The sequence below is a fragment of the Betta splendens genome, chromosome 8 (genome assembly GCF_900634795.4).
Source record: "Betta splendens chromosome 8, fBetSpl5.4, whole genome shotgun sequence".
NCBI classification, from domain to species: Eukaryota; Metazoa; Chordata; class Actinopteri; order Anabantiformes; family Osphronemidae; genus Betta; species Betta splendens.
This window is the reverse complement of record NC_040888.2, coordinates 9458206-9482449: the sequence shown is the minus strand read 5'-3', so window position 1 is coordinate 9482449 and position 24244 is coordinate 9458206. Positions and strand designations below refer to the sequence as shown.

The following is a 24244-nucleotide window of genomic DNA, read 5'->3' as shown; positions in this document are numbered from 1 at the left end:
TGAAAATATTTCAACTGTATCAAATATATGTGCAGCCCACTTTCATTAACTCTCTGATGGTGTATTTCCATGTGAGGTAATGCTGCAGTGACGTTTCTCACAGTTCTCACAGTTCTGACAGATAATATCGCTTTTATATCTGCACCAGGACCTAAACATCCAGAAAACACTGTGAGCAAAGCTACAATCAATGATCAGCTGGCAGATGTAAACAGCCCTGTCACATATCAAGTTGCACTACAGGAAAAGTGTTTGGACCGAGGCCTGCACTTTTATTGGGACGCAGCCCAGTGTTTGACATCAGCGTCAGTGCATCATCGGCGCCGGTGATTGATGTGGTAGATGAACATGAGCCAGCAGCTATAACAGTAGCATGGAAGGGTGGACGTAGACAAATAGAAGGACTAGCGAGCAGCTTCTGAGGTTTGGAAAGGAGAAAGAAGAGAGCACGTCTATGTTAGAAGTGTTTGCTTTCACTATTCCACACTATTTGAGAGTGATTGTGAAAGTCAGGTCCGGTCAGCCTGAACCTGCCCTGATGCCTGGGCTTTTTAACCCAAGAGGACGCGCCTTCATTTAAGGCAGATTACAGTGTATTTACACTATTGCATGATTTTACAGTCATTTCAAGATTCTGATTTTCTTTTAGCCACAACTGCAACAAGAAACCCTTCATTTATGACCTGACAACAGAGCTGTTGCTGCCGTCGTGTCTAAACCAAGTTCTAAACTGCTCGGAACCTTAAGAAACTGACCATAGCTCTGAATAACATAAAGTTTTATTAAAGAATTGCTCGACAGACAACTCTCTCAACAGTTAAAGAAAAGGGGGACTACAAAGAACAAAGAAAGGAGACTCGTTCTGTCTTCCAGCTAGTTTGTCTAAAATTTTCAGACTATGCAAAGATGAGTCACCAATAACCATCTTTAGCTTCTCCCTGTACAAGTCAAGACATTTATGTACAAGGATCTTTATAGGAACATAAAAACTACTTAATTTCTTCTAAAATACAAGAACTAAAAAATGTAACTTCAGTACAATGGACAAAGAGAAACACAATGTTGTTTTTTGTTTCATAACAGGTAAATACTAAAAAAGTACAATATTTTTTCTTCAATATAAATACATGAAGGATAAATAATAATACAAAACAGAAGTTTTTTTTTTAAACTGGCTATTACAAATAAATATTTATATATGAATGTTCACTTGAACACACATTGGCGAAAGACGCTTTGATTGGAGGGCCTTTCGTCTTCAAAATAAGAATTTATTATTATTATTTTTTACCTTTAACCATCAAAATGTAAACTCTAAGTGCAACAACGATGCCCGGATGTGAAGAGCCTTGGTGTGAATCTGCACCTTTTTAAAAGCACGGCACCGGTTTACTTGTGCCATCGGAGAGAGCAGTGAACATCAGCCGCACGTGCAGCTGCTTGTTCAGTCTGTTCACCGTGAGAAGGATTCAGTGTGTGTTGCCCAGAAACTGCTCTCACTGACACGTCACAAACATAAACCCAGTGGTGCTCATAAAATGCCAGATCTTCACCCGCTCAGGTTCCGGGACATGCATTTTTGTTCAAATATACCCTGTATCCACGTTAAAAGTCAAGATATGCGAGAACCAAACAAAACAATATAAAATGTGGACACGCTGGTGTCCACCTGCCCAAACATAAATAAATAACGTTCTCCACTCTTATTAGTTACCCTGTGTCAATCATGTGCTAAAATAAGAAGTGTGTTTGTTTGAAGGTGTCAGCAGCTGGCGTACCCTGGTCGCGGACGTGTCAACGAACGGAAGCTAGCTTAGCATCGCTGCGTGGACCTGTGTGTGCTTGTGTGTGTGTGTGTGTGTAGAAAAGTGTAGCCAGCGAACACACAGATGCGTCTATGAGAGCGAGTCCAACTTCTCAAACCCTGTTCGAGTGATGTTTGGTGATAGATGTGTGTGTGTGTGTGTGTGTGTGTGTGTGTGGGAGGGGGTGGGGGGAGGGGGGTCGCTCTGGGAGGATGGGGGGGGGGGGGGGCTCCTTCAGAAGCCGTGTGCTGCTGTCACAGACAAGGAGACAGTGGGTTAGTAGTGATTCAGTCTAGATGGAAGGAGACAGGGAAGACAGCCCGGCAAAAGAAGACAGCGGAGGGAACGGCATCCAGCGGCTGAGGCTCCAGCTCCAGCTTCAGGCCCACACTCTCACTCTCTCGCCCTCCGACTGATGGAGAGGCGCAGCCCTCCACATAGCTCAGCTCGGCTGACAACAACATGTGTTGCCTGGAGGGGGAGAGGGCGGCATCATAAATCTAACCACCTCGTTAAGTGCCTATTAAAATCCCAACTATTTCATTTAGCAGGCGGGAGAGCGCCTTGCATGTGTGTGTGCATCTTAGGGGGAGATTTTATTATCAGAGAATAATTTGGAACAAGGTGTCGGTTCTGGGAGCCAGCATACGGGAAGCGAGTGCACGCCTCATCTCCTCCACTTTCAAACCGCTGCCTGTGTGAAACCGCTGCATGAGCTGCTAGAAAATTTGAAAAATACTAGTAAAAAGCGGATAAAACATGACGATTTAATCTACAGGGAAAATAGAAAAATGCAGTTTGGTCCAAAATGTGATATTGTACCTTTTACACTGCAGTGTTTTTGTAGTGGAAAGGGTTTGAGTGCATCGTTGAAATCTGAAAGCAGCAGTAAAAGCTCCAGCTTTAATCTGACATCATGAAATCAGGACGTGAGGCTGATTATTGACTTTCTGCTGTCGGGTCAGGACCAACCGCTGGATGCCTCCTGCGTGTCTTGTTGTGCCTGTGCTGTCATCTCTGCAGTGCTACACTTCCCACTTGTTAGTGTTTGTTAGTGAGCCATGTGGCGCTACTGCTTCGGTGTCGTTACTATTTCCCATGCTGTCGTTTTATTCCAAACCTGCTACAGATGAGTTAGCTTGGGTGCTTCCTGGATTCTGCCCTGAGTCGAGGTGTGGTGCGCCGACAGCTCCGTGTATGTCGGGTGTGTGGGCGGGTCGCAGGGACCCGGGGGCCCCCCTCCAGCCACATGGTGCTGGTTAGCAGCTGACATGGGCCCCGCGCCGTTATAGTCCATGGTCTGGTGGTGTGGAGGCGTGGGGCCGAGGTGATTTAGCCCGTACATGGAGGGTCCTGAGCCAGGCATGGGTTCCACGTAGCTACCACCCCCAACGTAAACGGGACTAGCCTGCATGTTGGGAGTCCCATAGCTGGCACTGTTGGCCTGAACAAGGGCGTGGTGGGGGTGGGGGTCACCGTAGTCCGGGTCGGGGGCACCGTACTTCTGCTGGGAGGGGCAGCCCTTCATGGGGACATTGGAATAGGCAGTGGACATGGAGTAGGACACTCCTTGGTGGGGTTTGCCGAAGGACGGTGGAGACGGGGCATCGTAGCCTACGCCTCCCCCGCCTCCCCCCATGGGGTGCATGGAGTTGAGGAAGCTGGCGGACGACTGCATGGGCAGGGGAGGGGAGCCGGTGGGCGAGGGCCCGCCGGAGCTGGAGCTCAGGCCCTTGGACTTCTGGTCCTTCTTGTACTTCATGCGTCGGTTCTGGAACCAGATCTTAATCTGGCGTTCGGACAGGTTGAGCAGGTTGGCCATCTCCACGCGCCGCGGCCGGCACAGGTAGCGGTTGAAGTGGAACTCCTTCTCCAGCTCCACCAGCTGGGCACTGGTGTACGCTGTGCGGGCGCGCTTAGAGGACGCTGAGGAGCCTCCTGTGGGACTCTTCTCCCCACTGCTGCCGCTCTCAGCTCCTCCCGACACTGAGGACACAGGACAAGTCATCACAGAGAGGGAAAAAGAAGGTAGAAGGAAAGTCACAGGGTCAACATAGAGAAACCAGTCACCAGTAAGCCTGACTGCATGTCTGTAGAATGGCTGTTACGGAGCACATACAAGGCACCGGCTCTAAGGATTCAGACACAGGTCCTGTGATGATGCAAAAGGAATGAGGGCATGGAAATGAAAACTGTACAACGAAGGAGAAGAGAATGAAATGACAGGAAAAGGGTCAAGTAAAAATGCAAAGAGACAAAGTAAAGCAATCAGCCTGCGTGGAGGCTGGAGGAAAGTGAAGGCCTTCACTTTCCTAATAAAGCGGAGGGGGCTGAGGCAGAGCAGCTGAGTTATCCCTCGATATTAGTTGTCAACACTTCATAACAGTGGCAGTTATTAAGAGGCAGGGGCCCGGCGGAGGCCGAGGGCACACAAATTACATCTTGGCTAGAGCCAAACCTCCCACGGCAACAGCAGCTGCATCCCAGGAAGCGAAGGCGAGAGGACAAGTGGACCTGCGCTCAGGTCTGTGGGAAGGAGGGACTCAACGAGCAGCTTCTGCCAGGATCTGGAGCTCGGAGTGATTTTAATGACTAGACTTTAATGAGTGTTTGGGCTTTGAACACCTCGCTGCATATGAGTATAAAGGATTATGTGTGATCTATATGAAAATATACCAGCTATAATAGTTTCATGTGAATAAAAGGAGCTGCTACTGTGACATCAGTTAACTGTGAACCGAGGTTAAAGGTAAAACAGTGACTAGGTTTTAGTTCAGTCTCACAAACTCATTTAAACACAGCTAAGCCTTTAAGTAAATGCAAAGACAGGAGCAGCGATGGACTGACGTGTCTGAGCCCAGTCGCTCTGAGCCCAGTCGCTCTGAGCAGCGGCGCTGAACTGCAGCCGTGTCCCTTTCTCACAAATAGAGATGGAAAAAGTGTTCCTAAAGCCTGTTATGAACATGCGGCATGCGCTGCTGACGTCCGGGCTAATAATAGTTTATGCAGGACAGTCGCTGAGCTCCACTTTCTCTATTTCCATCCCTCTATGCGGCGTAAACATCTGACTCTGGTGTTTATTTCTGTAGACGATGACAGAGGTAACGATGGTGTCAGCCGTCTAAATGATTGTTTCAAATCCTCATCAATAAACAGTCTAATCTCCTCTCAGCCTTCTCTCCAGCAAACTGAAGCCTTTTGATACATTCACATTGATTGTGCCACAACAGATATTTTTCTCACTCATTGCCAACACTGTAACCCATGTATCTGTTCTATGCGGATGATATTCAAATTCATCGTCTCACTGTATTTATTTGTTTTATTCTAACTGAAAATCTGTTCATGTACTTGACATTTAAATCTGTTATTATCTTCCTTCCTGCAGTGGGTTATTGAAGAAGTGAGGAGGAGAAGGAAGAGGAGCGATGTGAAGGCGAATAAGAGGGAACATGAAGAGGAAATCGTAAATGAATGCGTCCAGGTTCACACGTTCTCAGCAGCCTTGGTTGCAGCCAGATGTTAGTTTCATGAACGTACTAAGCACTAAGGGACACTTTACCTATGAAGAAGCCACTCATGCAGTACTGCTTCAGCTTCAGTGTGGGTCCCAGTTAAACTCTCACTAGGTCCAAACATTGAGCAAAACAGCTTGATAAAGAGCTATTTGTATTTTAGAATGTTTTTCATGCTAAGCGGTGATCAGCACATCTGCTTTGCATTTCAACATACATTTACCACGTTACAATATAGCTGTAACTTAATAACATGGCAACATGAGGTTGTTGACTCCATGACTGAATGAAATGCAGCATTTTTGAACCATAGATTCAATATAAGTCCATTTTTTATTTTATCTCATTAAAACGTGTGTTTGTTTGTTTGTTTATAATTAGCTTTTCTTTGTCTGGACCTCTTTGCTGCTATTTGCTGCTTTAGATCATTCAGGTCTGCCTTTCAGAACAGCTGATTGCAGGACAGCTTTGGGTTTAATGATTAACTTCAGGGGCTTAATTAGTCAATCAAAAAAGTGTTTGCAGATATTATATTAGAAATAATGTGCATCAGGCTTTTACGGTTATGTTTGCGTGTTTTCTCTAGACCAAATGCATCAGTAAAAAACATTCAGCAGGCACAGCAAAAGCAGCCACCGTTTCCTTAGTTGCCCATGATCATTAGGTCTTTACTCCACTGCCTGTGGAAAACTATTTACTAAATACTCTGACAAACCTATAACCTTCTTTGGGGGGGTTAGATTCAGTAGAGGGAGGTAATATGTAAAGATATGGTGATATGGAAATATATTATAAACAAAGACAGTGTGTTGAGGAAGTGGAGGGTGATCAAAGCAAAGGTAAAAGACAGAAGCAGGTGTTATGGTACACACCGTTGCCAGAGTTGTTGCTGGGGGAACAGTTTTTCTGCTTGGTCGTCTGCCGACACTCTTTCATCCAGGGAAAGATCTGCTTGGCCAAAGTCGGGTTCGGGGGCAGTGAGGAAGAGGAGGGTGACGTGGAGGACGATGTGGAGGAGGAAGAAGCAGACGACTTAGTAAGGGCTGATTTGGAGACTGAAGACGTCCCAGCACTGCCCCCCGGCTGCTGAGCCCCAGTATTACCAGTGCTGGGGTTGGGGGGCAGTGGGGGGGACACCTGGGCGCCGGGGTGGTGCTCAGGCGGCAGGCTGGGCCGCATGCAGCTGCCATTCAGCTCCTTGGTCTTGGCTAGCTGCTGCTGGTGGCCGCTGGTGCTGCCCAGCGACTGTAAAGAGCAAGCGGAGCGCTGGTACGAATCCACATCCAGATGGGCGGCAGACTGGAAGGCCGGCTGGTGGTGGGACACTGGGACCGGGGCGTCGTAGCCCCCGAAGCCGTTGGCGGCCGCCGCCGCTGCCGCCCCCTGCACCTGGTAGGACGCGTAGCCACCGAAGAGCGTCGAGGAGTTGTCGTAGTATGTTGTCTTCTGCATTTTTGTTAGATGTGGCGGCGTCTGCTTGTGCTCCGGTCCTTGATGAAACCCACGGCCGGAAGACCATTTGGTACCGGGAGTCACGTGACGGTGTCTCTCCAACGGTCCCCTGCAATCTGACCTAAGAGGTTAGGAGAGGCAGAATAAGAAATGAGAGCGATAAATCCATCTTCCTGCAATGAAAGGCGCCATGACATGAATAGAAACCACTGCTTTTCTTTCCTCACTGCCCCCCACCCCCTCCTTTCCAAGCCCAGTACACAGCCTGCAGATGCTCCAGTGGAGGGGGCATGACGAGGGCAAACCGTGTTCCCTCTCTGTCACACATGTAGGCAGTTAAAAACGGTTAGCTCTCATAGAAGACATTTTATTATTATTATTATTATTATTATTATTATTATTATTATTATTATTATTATTATTATTATTATTATTATTATTATTATTGCGTTACTCGCGAGGTTCATCGTTAAGAATAGGTTTAGAGTAGGTTAATTCTAGTTTAAATTGATTTGATGTAATTAAAGAAAACATAAACGACATAAAAATGGAGGAATTTTGCTGTTTTTCTTTATTTGTAATAAAGCGTTACCCCATGTTGTTGTGCAACCTGCACGTGAGATTTTGTTGCGTAATGGTAGTGGATACGATCTATATACATTCTCTGATTGTTCCAATTCTCCTGGAATCCTGAAAAAATGGTGAGATATGTATAAAAAAGATAGATAGATAGATAGATAGATAGATAGATAGATAGATAGATAGATAGATAGATAGATAGATAGATAGATAGATAGATAGATAGATAGATAATCGCTCGCTCGATCGCTCGCTCGCTCGTCGATCGCAGCTCGCTCGCTAGATAGATCGCTCGCTCGCTCGCTCTCGCTCGCTCGCTCGCTCGCTCTCTCCTCGCTCGCTCTCTCGATAGATAGATAGATAGATAGATAGATAGATAGATAGATAGATAGATAGATAGACGGTGACACTTATTTGGACATAGTGATCTATTGGTCAGCGGGCATAGGGCTCTACCGCGGCCCCTTAAGGGAAAAGGATGGGCAACAGAAAGCAGCGTGAACCCCCATAGACTCCCTATCTGGTGCTCTCCGGTGGGGTGGGCCTGTGACAGCGAGAGGCCGACTTGTCAAGCGCCAGAGAGCACCTGGCATTCATTTTTCCTCCGGAGATAAAATGCTGGAGGTGGAGAAGCTGCGGTGAAGGCGCTGAGCTGACTCTACCATTAGGCGCACACTGAGGCCACGGGACTAATGAGGCTCACCAACTCTCCCTGCTAATAATAATTACTTATTTGCATAAAAAACGCGACAACAGCACGAAAATAACGAACGCATCCATCGAACCTATCTTAGAATTTTACACAAATCGGGCTTTGTGTGTTTGGTCGTCTTTGGAAAATTCGATTAGAAAATTTGCCTAAAAATGCTTAAAAGAAGAAAAGATAAAAACAAAAAAGATTTAGCTCAGATTCGCGAGATATTATGGCGCCGCTATGAAGCCCAAACAGCACAAAATATACAAAGTACTAACAGCAAATTAAAGAATTAATAAATAACAATGCTGCGTTTTGTGTTTTGTTTTACGCTTAGAACAACGGGCAGACACACCAATTAAAATGGATAAATAAATAATTACTATCAAACAGTTACACGAGAGATAATAACGGACATTAACATAAACAACAACAAATAAACCCTAAGTCATACAACGAAATCAAAATATTCTAAAACTGCAAAATGTTCTTATTGCTCAATAATTTTCGCCTGATTGTGTGTGTAAGATTAGACAGTCCAGCCCTGCTCCAGCTCTCAGCACGTCACACATGTCAGCCATTTATCTTTCTAGTAGACATGTTGGAATCCTAATTATTTACTCAGAGGAATAGTCCCAAGGAGAGAGAGACAGAGAGAGAGAGAGAGAGAGAGAGGGAGAGAGAGGGAGACGGGGAGAGGGAGAGAGAGAGAGAGAGAGAGAGAGAGAGAGGCCATGGCAGTGCGTGTAGGAGGAATATGTTATTAAATCATACCGCTGTTTCGCCATTAAACGGGACACGTAATGTCTCTGCCACTAGCTTGTAGGGCTACGGCTTAATACAATCACCAAGTTTGCTGGACGCCTCCCTGAATAATCCACTTACACTGACACAGAAACAGCCAAGCCAACAAAAACAGAGGAGGCAGCGACGGAGGGAGGAAGAGAGGTCGGCCTTGGTGTTCAGTGTCTGTGCTTTATCCTGGGATATAAAATTACAAATGGCGCCTGCCACGAAGAGCTACACGGGCAAGGAGACAGAGAGAGAATGCATTAACTTGGACAATCCGTGTAGACCTGATCCCATTAACAGACACACAAAGATGGGGACAATTACATGGAGCCCACCCCAGAAACAATGAAGGATTGGCCCGAGCTCCAGCCGATGTGTCCGTGGCCCCAATTTAGTCTGAAATCAGCATCATTACAGGCTCCTTGTATAAACAAAATTACACCATCTAAATACTGAAGTGAAATCTTACACACATGTCAAGGTATGAGCGTAATAGGGAAAGTGTGGCCTGTGGGAAAACGCCAGATAGAAGTGGATCACGCACGGAAGAGAAATGGTGGCTTTGTAAATAAATAGCTGCAGCCTAAGTGGGAAGAGGCGCAGGGAAGAAATGAGGAGAAAAGGGAAGGAGAGAAATGGACGGCCGGAGGAGAAGGGGGGCCGCCTGCTGCGGGTAGCGACGGCAGCTACGAGCGTTGTGAACTCTTCTTGAACCGGGATTGAAGTCATATGGGCCATAAATCACTGAGCCAGCCACGCCGCCGTTCACCAACTGCACGGCGAACAAACACGCTCTAATTCTGGTTTGTCGTCGGAGCTCGCGCATTACCGGTTGGCCTGCCGGGCTGCCAATGATGCTGCTTACCTTCCTTAGCACCGGTGATCCCGGTCCAGTCCGGCACGGACCCAGCAACACCGCATCACAGATTAGTCCTCGCGCGCGTTCTCTAGGCAACCACTAACTAGAACAAACGAATTAATTAATTAACGAGTCCACCCGCTCCCCTCGTCTCCGCACCGCGGCTCCTCCGGTGCCGTCTACAGCGCAGCGCGGCGGCTCGCGACTAAAAGCACAACAACATCCTGGAGCCGCGAGCGGCGGCGGCGGCGGCAGCGGCACCGGCGGCGAAGGCGAAGGCGGAGGCGGAGCGGACCACCGTGTGGCACCGACGGCCCGGCGGACGCGGAGGGATGGACGGGAGCAAGATGTCGCCACGGGGGTCGACGCGGAGCAGAGTTGGAGCGGCTCGTTGGAGGCTAGGCAGGCTAGCTAGCGCACGAGCTGAACGAGCGTACCGGGAGCCTGCCTGCCTGCCTGCTGCCTGCTCGCGCCCCCACCTCCCCCCCGCACCCCCCAGCCGCCCTCCACCTCCGCCCCAGCGCCAGCTCCGACTGCACCGCCGCTGCCTGATAACAATGGCCTCGGATTTCTCCTGGTTCTGCGCCTCTGTGGCTCCGCAGCCAACCAGGCAGCCCGTGCGTGCGTCCGTCCGTCCGTCCGTCACAGACCGAGGAGCAGGTCGTCCTCTCCTCATCCACCCATTGTGCCCCGCTCCCGTCCTCCCGGGTCTCCCCGCTTCTCCTGCGTCCTGTGTCGGGTCTGGATCGGGGTCTGGGTTGCGGGTTCGAGCTCCACGCTGCCAGCAGCAGCAGCAGCCTAATTGACAACACGCCCGGACCTCAGCCGCGCTCACCGGGGTGTTTCGGGGTAAACAACGGGACTTGGCGCGTCGATTCCCCCATAAATGGGCTCAGCGTCAGTCACAAGTTACAGGCTGCTAATTTCACTGGCTCAACGTGAAACGTGTCACTCACCATCAGTTCAGAGCGCTTCGAGCCCAGCGCTTCACACGCGCAGCACTTTAGGCTCACTTTGAAATAACTTTGACACAAACTAAAGAGCCGGACTATTTCTGTGTTGCTCGTGCACTTCTCCTCCTCCCCCACATTCACCCCCGGTTGGGGTGAGGGAAGTCGATCTCCTCTGCTTCTCTACATGTTACACATGTTACAGACCCATCTCCACTTTCTACCAAAGTAACAGCAGAATCCTTCCTTTAGCTGTAATGCAGCCACTCTGCATTACTGACTTTAGCCTATTTGCGTTACGTCACTCTATTCTATTCTATTCTATTCTATTCTATTCTATTCTATTCTATTCTATTCTATTCTATTCTATTCTATTCTATTCTATTCTGCTTCTCAGTCAGCTAGTAATTTCACGAATTAAAACAATGATATTTGACGAAATTTTACGGCTTTCGGTTTTTCAGGAAATGATTTTTTCCTCCTGCAGCTCGTTTCATGCCTCCCTGCAGAAAGTAGACATGCACTCTGCATTGTTAAGCTTTCAACACCTCCTCTCCCCCACTGCTACTTGTGCGCAGTAAAAAAGTAAAGGGAAATATATTCCGTAGTGTGAAAGGGGGATAGTTATATAACTGGTACCGAAAGAAACGATGCAATAAATCAACGGGTTAAGTAGCTGGATGTGTCTCTATATGTGGCTGCTTTGGGCTGTAAAATCTATATTTTCAGAACATTTATAAATATGAGAAGTTTAACACACTATGGAAGGAGACAGAAGCCTGCAAAAGCTGGAGTGCAAAAGCCCAAAGGAAGGCGACGTGCAGAGGGAGATGGAAATCAGCAGATGAAGGTGTCTTCACGCTCTCACTCTCTCACTCCCCTGTATTTTTGTTATGCAGGACGCTTCCCCTGTCGTTTATGGCTACGTAAGATTTATGAGTTCTCTCGCGCCCGGCAGCGAGTGTGTGCCGCGTGCGCGCGTGTTTGTGTGTATAAACAGCCCAACTTTAAAACAGATAGCATTCGCTGTGGGCTGCTGGAACGGGAGGATGAGCTCCGAGTAGGTGGAAGGTGGGAGCCTGAAATGTGTCCGTCTGCAACTTTTCTTTCCAAAGCCCTTTTGTGCGGAGCCAAGGATTCTGCTACTGCCGCTGAAAACCCTCTTACTCATTAACCAAAGCGCTAATCAGCGGTTTTCGTCTTTCTATTTTTTGCCACCGTGGGAAGCGCATGTGGGGAAATCAGCAGCGCGGAGTACATGTATGTATTGACTTGTGAAAGCACGCCGGAGCTTGTAAGGATGGCAGCTCCCTTTATTTTTCTTGGATGGCAGACGCGCATCGGCGGCTCCGTGTTTCGGATTGAGTCACGGATATTGGGTTTCACAACTGAAACTCTGCACTTTGCAAAGCTCTGGAAACGCTCCTGTCATATTTTTTCTCCTCTTTTTTGTTCTCTCTGGCTCCAGACATGTCGGCCACTGAGGATGAAGCTGAGGAATTTCCTGTGACTACAAGATTTGAACGCACATTGAAGCACAGATTCATTCTGGCGTGTCTATAATAGTCTACATTTTAAAATGCATGAATTCCAGACAAATAAACTGTATTAACATCACGTTTTCTTGTGTGGTCTAAAGGAAAATCCTCATTTATTTGATCGTTTCTTCAGCGACGCGGTGCTGCTCCTGCAGCTGCTGCTGTATCAGCATTAGTGTCATTACTGCAGTTACAAAGTGCTGTTTTATTAACTGTCTTATCAAATGAACTGACCCTGCGTGTTTCCTGCTGCGGCTATAACCCGCGGCCATCCAACTACCCTCCACACCTCTGGATGATATTACATTAGCGCGTGCCATTGCATTATACTTCATCATTCATGTTCATGCAGGCAACAATTCATTTGATTTCTTATTTTTTTTTTAAATATCTGGACACGCTTGAGTAGATTAAAAACAACAAGCAAAAACCTACAATAAATCATCAGCTAAACGATTCACGCGCTCTGATGTGTAGACATTCCTGCAACGTGGCGTCACTTATTATTAGAAGTTGAAATTTAAAAATGGGACAGGGTGAGTGTTCACACAGAAACAAGCCCAGTATATATATATATATATATATATATATATATATACACACACACACACACACACACACACACACACACACACACACACACACACACACACACACACACACACACACACACACACATCATTTTACGAGCTGCAAACCACCATTCTCCATTTACAGGTCCAATAAGGCCGCATAGTTTTTTCCACAATTTCACAGCATCGATAGTAATAAAAGAGGGCAGTGGAACTCACCGAGCGTTTTCCTCTTATTTCCTGGTGATTTGATGGAAGCTAACGGTTCCCAGAAACCTCCTAAGAACTGTAAGAAAGCAGGGGGAGAAAGGGGAAATGGAGAGACGCGTGAAAAGGGTTGGAACGAAAAAAGGAGCTATGCAATCACAGGTTTCTGGTAAAACGCAGCAGAGGCCTCCTGTCGTGCAGTGAAAGGCTGGACTCGAGCAAGCACCAAGTTCTAGAGTTCCAACTACAGGTGATAAAAAGCAATACGCGCAGAAAAAGCCTGTTTAATCTGAGACGCTATTGATGATGACGATCGCACTACACCTGCTCTTTACCATCTTTTCCATTTGATTCAAAAACAGTGGAAATCGGTTTTGGCTGCTGCCGTCGAATAAAATAGGCAACGAGGAAAAAACGATGCAACCCCGTGATTATGATCATTATCTCTGCACCATCATCACTGTGGATAAACGTAGAAACAGAATGGATTTATCGATAATGACGGAAAAGATTTAAAATTATTTTGAAACTTTGGAAATCACTTGACAGCAGGCCTTACCATAAAAATAATAAAACTACACGTCATTCAACAAATTTGAGGAAGTAATAAAATAAGTCTTCTCAATTAAACCAGGATTCTGCCATAGAAAAGAAACAGCAAACAGAAACAAATCAGCTACAGCCAAAAACTACGCGCATGGTCTAAACCGAGACTGTTCATCATAATGATACTTGTTATTAAGAAAGCTTATTGTTAAACTATAGGCTACATATTATTCACGTTAAAATCCCTTTAGTAACTATTATCAAAACATATATAATTTATATTAATTGAATGTATAAATGTCTCTAAATGAGAAATGTTTCAACAAAAAAAATACATAAATCAAATGAAAACTAATGAAGACAGAGCAAACGCAGAAGCGGTCCCAAAATGCCAACAGCTGTTTCCCCGCAGTTCTGTTCATAAACAACCGCGGCATCATTTAGTCCAGACAGCCTTCGGTGTTATGGCCCCGTTATCCTCATGTGTGCGGCCGGAGCGGAGCGCATCCATTTTACATCCATTCACTTCGGGTTTAGTGGCAAATACTGCACAGAGCTCAATTGCATCATTGTTTAATTTCATCCACGGCTGCGAAACGACGGCGCTGTCCGAGCTGTTGCTTAGTGCGCGTTAAAGCGCTGGAATAAAACCTCTGGCTGCTTCCGTCTCTGCTCCTGACAGTTTCTCCCAAACACATAAATCAAAGCAAGGATCGCCCGACCTCGCTGTACCAGCCTCCACCACCACCACAATGCTGCTACTACGACTGCTGCTACAAACTTATTTATTGTTTCCTCTCCACTCACGCACTCTTCTGTCTGCCGTTCATCCCCATCGCTTTCCTCCCTGCGTCCCACCTCAGGCCTGCGGGCCAGTCGGATATTTGGAGCCACGGAGCACGAGTGGACTAGTGTAAAGTTGCCCAGAAAGTGAAGCAGGGGCCGAGTAGCTTAGCCAGCTAGCCTATAGGCTGAGACAAAGAGAGAAGGCCGCCTCCACAGCCACGGAACAGCTGATGACCCACATTCTGAGTTAGAGGAGTCTGAGAAAACCAACAGTCTCCACCAGCGTCATCTGGGATCCAGCTCAATCAATGAATGGATGATATAACAGCATCTTATCGATGTTAATTGAGATGCTGAGTGTGGGGGCATCGTTTTACAGAAAGCAGCCAAACACCTCAATGCTACTGAAACATGAACAAATAAGACAGGAGCTCAATGAAAAGTGCACTTTGCTTTGTTTCACCGACTGAGCTGAACAAACTCCTTCTGTCTGCCTTTGTGACATTCAGTCTGTGATACTTTTAACAGAGGAAGTGAGAGCTGAAGCAGTGACATGTGGTTCCACAGCTTTTCCAAAAGACCTTTGACCCACGGAGTCCGTTCTTTGTGATCAAACTGGTAAAATGTTCTATAACCTTCACACACTGTGAGTTGGTAACTTTCACCTGCACAAAAAACTACCATTAGGCTTCTTTTAGCGACTATTTTAGGGATCTTTGTTTCATTAGAAGCTCACATTGGAATGAGACAACGGTCTAGTTTAAGTGAACAGTTGGTGGTTAAATGCAGAGCATGTAGTAAATTCTAACGCTGTGGCGTCGCCGTGACCGTGTTAAAAAGCAGAACCTAATCAAAGGTTTTTAGATTTTATCTCCTGGGAAACATTATTAGTTAAGACAACGACAACTTGAAACATAAAATAACATTTACTATTAGAAGTTCAAGCTCATTTGATCTCCAATCAACCTGTGTGTGTCCAATGTCCACATCTGGCGAACGATCTCGTGATTGACATGTGATTTAGTTCGGAGGATTCATTTTCTCCTAAAAGTAGAACAATAGTTGTTAAAAACGGTGCTGAGATGAAGGTTTGCACCAACAAGTGGGCTGGAACATTTTGCATTATTGTTTTATATCATCACAGCATATTTGCACATGTTTGTGTTTAGTTTGTGTCTAAAGGACACACACTAACTGCCCTCCGTCCTCAGCTTCTCACGGTGACCTTTGACCTTTCTGGGGACACCAGGCACCGACCGCCTTCAGCGTTACCTTTGTCAAAGTTCCTGTTTTGCCAGTGGGACATTTTTCATCAGGTCCATTTGAAGCCTTCCTTGAGGTGTAATGAGGTTGAACGTCCACGAAGAGCACAGAACGGCTGAGGGACCACAGACCCAGCACACAACGCACTCAGTCAACGATGACACACACGTTTCAACACCACCTCTCTGATGGTAGATATGTGAGGGACAAAGACGCAGAAGAAAAACAGCTGATGGGGCTTTAATGGGGGCAGTAAGGAGGTCGAAGGTTACCGGTTCTGATTAAATATTGAGAAATAATATGACGGCCAAACTTAATCCCAAGCCAGTTTAACGGCCCTAAAGTCATGGTGTAACAAGCAACAACAGCCTGAACAGCAGCTGACCCGCTTTACAGTTAAATATGAAACGCTTTACTTTGGTGAATGCAGCAATAAGTTACGTTTAAGGAAGAGGTGACGCAGCTGAAGCTTAATAATTGATCTGACCAGCGTCCACTGACTGTGGACCTGTGTTTTAGCTGCTGATGCTTCCCTTTGCTGCAGGCGATGTGGCCCATCAGGCCGAAGCGGTCGCCCATGTGTCACCAGCGCTCCCAAACTAGAAATGTGCCATCAGCTCCTTCCTTTGACAGAAAGTTAATCTTTATCAGAGATGCTAATCTTTAACCTCACACTCAAAGAAGCCCTGAGGCGAGAGGGAGGTGTTTTTGTGTTCGGGGGGTTTGAAGGGGAGTGTGTGTGAGGGGTCGCTCTGGCCTTTCTGCTCCTAGGCCGAGAATCTGCCAAGCTCAACAAGTCTGTGTGTGTGTGTGTGTGTGTGTGTGTGTGTGTGTGTGTGTGTGTGTGTGTGTGTGTGTGTGTGTGTGTGTGTGTGTGTGTGTGCGTGCGTGCGTGTGTGCGTGTGTGCGTGTGTGTGTGTGTGTGTGTGTGTGGAGGTACAGAAACGTCCTCTGAAAACCATTTCAACCAGTTCCAGTAAGATCATGTGACATGTATGTGGTTAGGATGTCAGCCATGGGGACAACGACAGCCATGTGTGTGTGGTCGCTTGTGGCCTTGTCTTGAAATGTGTTTTCCTGCTTTATTGCCGTTTGTTCATTACGCTGAGGTCTGTGTCCATTCCTTCCCAACGTGCTCTGGTGTGAGGAGAAAAAGTGTCCTGTGGTTGTCATATAATGAGGCCAATTGGCCGAGCAGCGGACAGGCCGTTGTTTAGCCTGTTACAGCAGCGGCTATGGATTTCAGCCAGAGCTGTCAGCCTTTATACACTGTCACAGTGTTCGCTCTGCCGGGCCCTTATTTTATTCTGATCGGTGTTTTGCTCCTACTTTGTCAGTGATGTATGAAAAAATCAATTTCATCATGGCTGTGCAGGAATTTCTGTGGGTTTGTCTGAACTTTGATGTCTCTATAACAGGAAGTGAGCAAAACCCACCAAGGTCAGAGCAGCTCCTGTGAGCCCACTGCTTCATGCTACAGTCACTCGTGGCACATTGAGGTCATTCAGCTCAGACTGTTCCACTGCATTTGGTGAATTTATTTCTTAAATCACCCAACTCCTGTTACCAGTTACTAGGTCAAATTACCCACTGATTAGAGGGGGTTCTGGAACAAAGTCAGTTTGTAAACATTTAATTTAAACTAATTTTTTTACAACTTTACTTAGATGTGGTTAAAGTGAAATTCGTTTTCAGACCATTTGTAGATTTGTTGTTTGCCGCGGGGCAGGAAAACAGAGAAGAGAGGCCAAGAAAAATGCTGCTTTACTAAGCAATCACTTCACGCTGTCATAAATCACGGCGTGCCTAACACGCATCTTCTTTCATTACACCTCAGCTCTCTATTCACTACGAACCGGTTCCTCTGTCATGCGCAAACACTCGGATATCAGACGCGCACCTCTCTGTCCAAACGCAGCCCGTGCCGCAAGAAGAAGCCTCCAAAAGAAAACACAGAGACACGGAGACAGAGAGCCCGGTGAGGCGCGCGCACGCACGCACGCACGCACGCACACACACACGCACAAAAGTTAACTATCAACAGAGCTTTTTTCGCGGGCACACCCTACGGATGCTACTGCGTGCTCGAGAGACCGCGGTCACACAACAGATAATTAATGGCATGTGGAGCAGCGGAGCGCGTGGGATGGAGACGCTTCAGGAGCACACATCAACACACGAAACGACTGTACCTGCTCCCCGCGTGGATCTTCTCCCGCTGCTCTCTCGTTTTCTCTGGACGCAACCGGTTTCGGACACGAGCGGACGCGCCGGCTGGAGGAGACAACGGAATTGGGATTTTTGCTCTCCGGCTGCGAGTGCGTAATTACGCGCGCCGAGTCCGAGGCGTCGGTTGGCTTCTGGCGTCAATGCAGTGCCGCGTGAAACCCAGCGAGCACGACGCACCGCTGCCCGTGCCTCACAAACAAACGCGTGGGTTGAAATTGTAACATCAGGCCCGGGCCACGCGTCTCCGCGTCGGGTGCGGGTGAAGCCATAACTCTCGTGCGACTCGCCTATAAATCTCAGCGCAGCACAGCCCACCTACAGCAACCGCCTGCTCCTAAAAGCACATGGCGCGTGAGCTCACCCCCTCCGCCTCCGCTTAGTGGAACGGCGCCTGGCCGCTCAGGATCCCGGTAGCATTTCCCCCGAAGCTTTCTCCTGCGATGCGCGGTAGACGCCCGTTAAAGTGGGAGAGAGAGAGAGAGAGAGAATGAAAGGAAGAGGGGCGACTCCGACGTGAAGCGGCTCCTTCTCGCAGAAGCTTTGTGGATTGAGCGTGACGCCGTATTCCCCGGGCTCCCCTCCTCTGTCTCTACCTCTCGTTACCTCCGTCTCTCCTGGTTTTGGTCGAGTCCGTTCACTAAGTGAAGAAGAACAGTCCTACTGTGTCTCTTCTCCTCATCGTCCCTTTCTGTGGGTGTCTTTTATATTTTATGTTCGTTCTACAGATTTCAACCATTTTACGCCTTTGTCGCTCGGTTATAGGTCACCAACACAGTCATTTCTGCCGCTCTTTGTCGACCTCTCGGAGTCGCTTCTGGTTCGGAATAAGTGGACTGAAAATGTGAACTGTTCTTAAGCAGAGGTGAGGATTGATGGCTCGACGGCTCGAAAGGAGGCGAGAGGGTTGCGGTTCTTGTTCCGGCCCAACAGGGGAGTCTGGGTGGAGGTGTTTTAGCCTGACCTGCCTGTCTGTCCTCCCCTGCGAGCGCCAGATGTTGGTTATTACATGGCGTCAAGCTGAGAGCGATCAGAGGAGAGGGCGATGGGGAGAGAGAGGCTGAAATAGGTGAGGGAGAAGCGGGATTTTCCTGTGATGTAACCCGCGTGTTCACACACTGGGCATCTAGTCCACGGCTTAAATCCACGGGAGTGGTCTCTGCCACATGGCGTGGTTCGGTCTAAAGCCGGTTTCCAAATACGAATGAATCTAATGATCCAAACAAACTGTGAACTGTGATGACACACGTTGGACACGTTACCGGGTTACAAACTATTGTTCGAGGGTAGTTATGGATCGTGTTAAGGCGGATTTCACAGTAAAAGAGACGAATACATAAATCACAGACAGCCGCACTTGACTTTCTTCAATGGTTTTCTGTGGCTGGCTCCACATGTGTGTATTTGTGTCATCTGCCCACGCGTATAGACACGCATTCAGTGGCACACTCCCACATTAGAGTGCGAGAAGAAAGGGGAAAGGAAGCACACGTCCGCAAGTTCAATTACACGAAAGCAAATCCGTGATTTTCTTTGATTCTGTTTCCGTGAGGGCAAAGGAAGACGACGTGGAGGGGGAGCCGTGTTCCTCTTCCCGTCCCCATTCAAACATTTCCGGCCCAGCAGCTCGATTTTTCTTGTCGCTTTCGCGTTTATACTACTGCAAAAAAGGAGAAACGCGCAGCTCGCGCGCTCTGGAAATGCTCATTTCCCAGGTGCGTTTGAATTACTGCCTCGCGCGCGGACGATTATAAATTAGCACGAGGGTTCTTACTAATAAAGAAAAAAAGAAGTATGTAGTGCATGCAAAAAAACATTTAACCTAACAATCGTAACAACAAAGACATCAATAATAATAATAATAATAATAATAATAATAATAATAATAATAATAATAATAATAATAATAATAATAATAATAATAATAATAATAATAATAATAATAATAATAATAATAATTTCGTTACTTTTTCTTATTTTGCATTGGACGATCTCACAATCTCTTCGGCTTAAATTCTAATTTAGACACGCAATAAACTGCGAGCGCTTCCTATAAACGTGCACGATTTGATTTTAAAAAGGGGTTTTACGGTATTTTATTGTTGCCGAGATGGAAGTAATCCTCAAGTACCGCTAACATATGCAGTGCTCTTTGGTTCGTTGAGTGTTTTGTTGCAAAGCTTCTTTCTTTCTGCATTCTTTTGTGTGTGTGTGTGTATAATGCTTAAATCAAACAAACATACATACATATTTATTTATATATATTACTTTTCCGTGTTTTAGGAATTATATTTTTTTAATTACCATTATTAGCATATCTGAGAACGTACTTTAAAAACTTGGTATTTAGACCTATGTTTTATTCTTAAGTGTTATGTGTCAGTCTGTGTGGAAGTAGCCGGGATGTCATGGTTTATATGCTCAGAAATTAGATATAAATTAGATATACAACCAAACCGGTTGTATTTGTCTTGACTTGGTTTCCAGTTTGGCAAAAACAGCGAAATTGGTCTCAGAAAAGGCTGCTCGCTCATCAGTATAACAGAATAACGCGATCTGCCTGTGCTTCCCATAGTAACATCTTCTCAGTAATAGTGGAGCAGTGAATCATGGAGTTTGGATGAAGTAGCAGCTATAATGAATGTCAGACGACGAATGATGCCGTTCCTCAACAGCGTTTAAAGTATTTGAACTATTCAGCTCAGCTCTGTTGATGTGGAGCTATCTGTCCAGACAAACACATGCCTGGGCTGAGATAAGATAAACCAGCCTCTGCTGTCGTGTTCCCTCCGCTGGGAGACGCAGACTCTGCAGCGTTTCTGTACTTACACTCATTTTCAGCGCCCCACGTATTTAAGAACGAGAACGGATCCCTCCCTCTCTCTCCGTCCACAGAAATGAGGCGAGAGATTGCTTCTGACATGGCGGCGGACAGCAGGAATATACATTTTGAAAAGTGCTGCGTCTTGCTGGTCCTGCCATTATGATGTGATGGGAAGCCGCGGAGCCGCTCTAATTTGGTTACACTAAAGGTCTACACTGGTATAGTGAAGGGTGAGGAGGGAGGGAGTCAGAGGGGAGGAAATGTGATTGTATAAAAAGTCGTTCAGGGTGCACTCCACCCATCCATTAGCAAGAGGTACTGGTATTTTATATTATTATTATTATTATTATTATTATTATTATTATTATTATTATTATTATTATTATTATTATTATTATTATTATTATTATTATTATTATTATTATTATTATTATTATTATTATTATTATTATTATTAATGCAATATTTGTATGTTGTATGTATATTTGTATGGAATAAAAAATAAGTGTTGCGTTCACTGCCCTCTGTACTTTTGCAATTTGTCTACATTCTCAACTATACAACACCACACAAGTACCATCTGCAAAGGTAAGTACAAGGTTAGCTTTTAGCATTTCATTCAGTCTATGGCTAAAAATGAACCGGAACCAGTTCAACGACAAATCGTTGAATTGTGACGTATAAGCATGTAAGGAAGAAAATGAAGACTTTTATATGAGACATGTGAATAAAGCCATGGGAACAGAGATCTGCATGTTCATTTCTGCACCCACATGTGAGGATAAAGAGGACGAACGTCTGATTCACAGGAAACGAGCTGAGCAAAGACAGACACACTGAGTGCTGACATGAATAATGGCGCCAGCAAGACTCCAAAGAAAATACACTGAAGGAAATGCAGGAAAATACACAGCAAGATGTAGCCACAGTTACAGTTTATGCAAAAGATTAATTAACTGGACACCGAAGAAACACCTCCTCCTACTAAAGCTAGCAGCTCCACAGAAGTCACAGTGTAGCGTATTTGCTTTTAGGTGGCGACATAAACAGTCAAGCAGCTTCTGCTTCTGCCAACACACAAACTAGTTCAAACCCAGACTCTGGGCTCAACCTGCTCCAGAATCCGAGGAATTGACCAAGCATCAGTTCGCCCAGAACCTCCTGGCTGAGATTCCCTCACGCCCCACGGTTACACAGAAGGGGCTGTCCTGGCCCGCAGCTCCGTTTTATGAGGTTTCATGGCGGTGGAGCAGCTCGGTGCGCCACATTTAAACAAATCTCCCCTTAAGTGGTCGCTGCAGTGATTCAGGACCTGGAGCTACAGCAGCTACCACCGAACCGAGAGAACGGACGAAGCAGCCCAAAGCAATAATCGAGTGTAAAAAGGCAGATGCGCGCGAGCCAGAGCTCGGAGTAAAGGCAGGCACGTGTGGGGAGGAAGGAGGAAACTGAGCCGTAACAGCAAGAGAAGCTCGTGGCAGCCGCGTTCCTCTTCTTCTTCCTCGTTCCGGTGTATCATCGGTCCATCGACCGTCATTTTTTCCCCACCGTCTTCCCACAGCGAAAGGAAAACATGATTTATCGCGGGCAACACCATAAACAACAGCACTCCCTCACAAACACACAATGGCAGCCCCGGCTGCACGCTGACACCCTGCCTTACTATAAATCAAGTGAAGTAGCTGGCTGAGGAAAAAAAGAAGAAGAGAGGGAGAGAGAGAGGGAAGGAGAGAGAGGGGAAGAGGGATAGACAGAGGCAGGCAGATAGAGAAAGATGTAGAGGGAGACAGGAGGTGATGGGAGAAAGATGGAGAAGAATATCCAAGTGCTTCTTAGAATATATACAGCCATCGGCTAACATGGCACTGCTACCTCTGCACCGCTCCGACGTATAAACAATGGCTGATGATGATGATGGGTGGGGGGTCATGTGTAAACAACACGACAGCAACATGCACGATGAGAAAACACGGCGAAAGATGGCTGTTTGTGGGGGACATATTTACCAAGATGTTAAAATTGCCTGTGATTCACTGAGAGGGATGCGGGCGAAGGCGGCGCAGCGGCAGAGATGAGGAGGAAGAAGTGTAGTTTCCCTGTGCAATCCCTTCCTTCCGCAATACTCACGGTGTCCACAACGACCCGCAAGACGCACACCCGTCCAAATTTGTTTTATTGCAGCCTCCTTCTCTCTTTTCTCTTCCTCTCTCTCTCTCTTGTTGGCGTTTCTCGGTGTCTTCTCTTCTCCCCCCTCTCTCTGTCTCTCGTTTCTCTCTCTCTCCCCCTCTCTCTGCTGCTATAGGGGGGCTTGTATTTTTTTTGAAAGGACAGTTGGATTTTCCACGTCACACACATATACACACACACACGCGCGCGCACACACACATACATGCGCGCGCGCACACACCTCGAGAAGCTCGCCGTTATATTCCTGAGGAATACATATACACTCTCCATCCTCTGCATTAATTATTTAATGAATCACGTGACGTGTCGGGGGAGGGGGGCACTTTGGGGAACGGGCATCCTTTTTGCTTCTTGGGACGCATCCGAACCCGTGCGCGTGTCTCCCGCGGCTTAAAAAGAACATAAAACAGTGTGAGAACGCTGGTGTTCACCTCTGAGCCTTTTCACAGCTACTGAGCTGCTGTGTGTGTGTTCTGGAAACTCTGAGGTGAATCACGAGTGGGCCTGTGACAGACACAAACACACACACAGACACAGAAGATGAACTTTGTTCGTTTTTCAAAAATGATAGCGCGTCAGACGCGTTTTGCGTTATTGCTCACTGTCATGTCTTTCTTTGCCAGTCGTTAGTCTGCACAACGAGGAGGGATCCCCCTCATTGTCGCGTCTTATAGCTATTTCACTGGATCTGGTACAAGAGCAGGAGACACGCGGAGATTATGGCAAAGAGCAAGAACGTAGGTAATTTCACCCGATTGCTAAACAAACGGTCACAGCAGGGACACATCCGCTATTTTGTATCATATGATAATAATAATAATAATAATAATAATAATAATATAATAATAATAATAATAATAATAATAATAATAATAATAATAATAATAATAATAATAATAATAATAATAATAATAATAATAATAATAATAATAATAAAAACGAAATGTGAGATAAATAAACCAAGCTAAATATTTTTAATTGAACTGAGCTAATGTGAATGTTCTTGTATTAAATGAGCAGGTTTCCTGGTGTGATGGCGTCTTTATTTCTTTTTAAAAGGACACGCAGGTATCAGGAGGACAGCAGGGACAAATATAAAGAAGACGGAGCGGAGAACTAAACCCCCTGTCGCGAGGCCGAACAGGGCAGCAACAATAGGGCGGAGGACTCGTCGCTCGCTCTGTCTCACGGTTCCAAAGCTCGAGCCGCCTCGGGCAGAACAATAGAGCGCGAGACTCCAAGAAAAAAAAAACGTGCAGAAGAAGAGAAGAGCTAAGCTAGTCACCGAGGAGCTAGCAAGAAACACTTCAAGGTCAGACAAAGCGCAGCAGCAGCAGGTCCGAACCTCACGAGCCACATTCACGGCGACACAGACAATAGTCAGAATGAAAACATGTGTAGAAGAAATATGTGATGTTTGTTCCTAAAAATACCATCTATCCCCCAAAA

At 46.5% G+C, this 24244-nt stretch overlaps 1 protein-coding gene across 10 annotated transcripts in view; it reads right to left on the bottom strand.

Moving 5' to 3' along the window:
• Positions 1 to 761: 761 nt before the first annotated feature.
• The window catches only part of hoxb3a (homeobox B3a), a 66951-nt gene continuing 43468 nt past the window's right edge, over positions 762 to 24244 (bottom strand). For 2 of the 10 annotated variants that reach the window (XM_055510696.1, XM_029157969.3), the window contains 3 exons: positions 12976 to 13042; positions 6193 to 6893; positions 762 to 3791 (listed from right to left, as the gene is read on the bottom strand). In XM_055510696.1, the coding sequence (XP_055366671.1) occupies positions 2929 to 3791; positions 6193 to 6772 (1443 nt within the window). In that variant the 5' untranslated portion in view covers positions 6773 to 6893; positions 12976 to 13042 and the 3' untranslated portion in view covers positions 762 to 2928. Of the gene's footprint in view, positions 3792 to 6192; positions 6894 to 8930; positions 9066 to 9702; positions 10188 to 10652; positions 12622 to 12975; positions 14255 to 14320; positions 16287 to 18148; positions 18583 to 22614; positions 23094 to 24244 lie in introns of those variants that run through there. The other 8 variants (XM_029157970.3, XM_029157971.3, XM_029157972.3 and 5 more) reach the window with 8 other exon arrangements.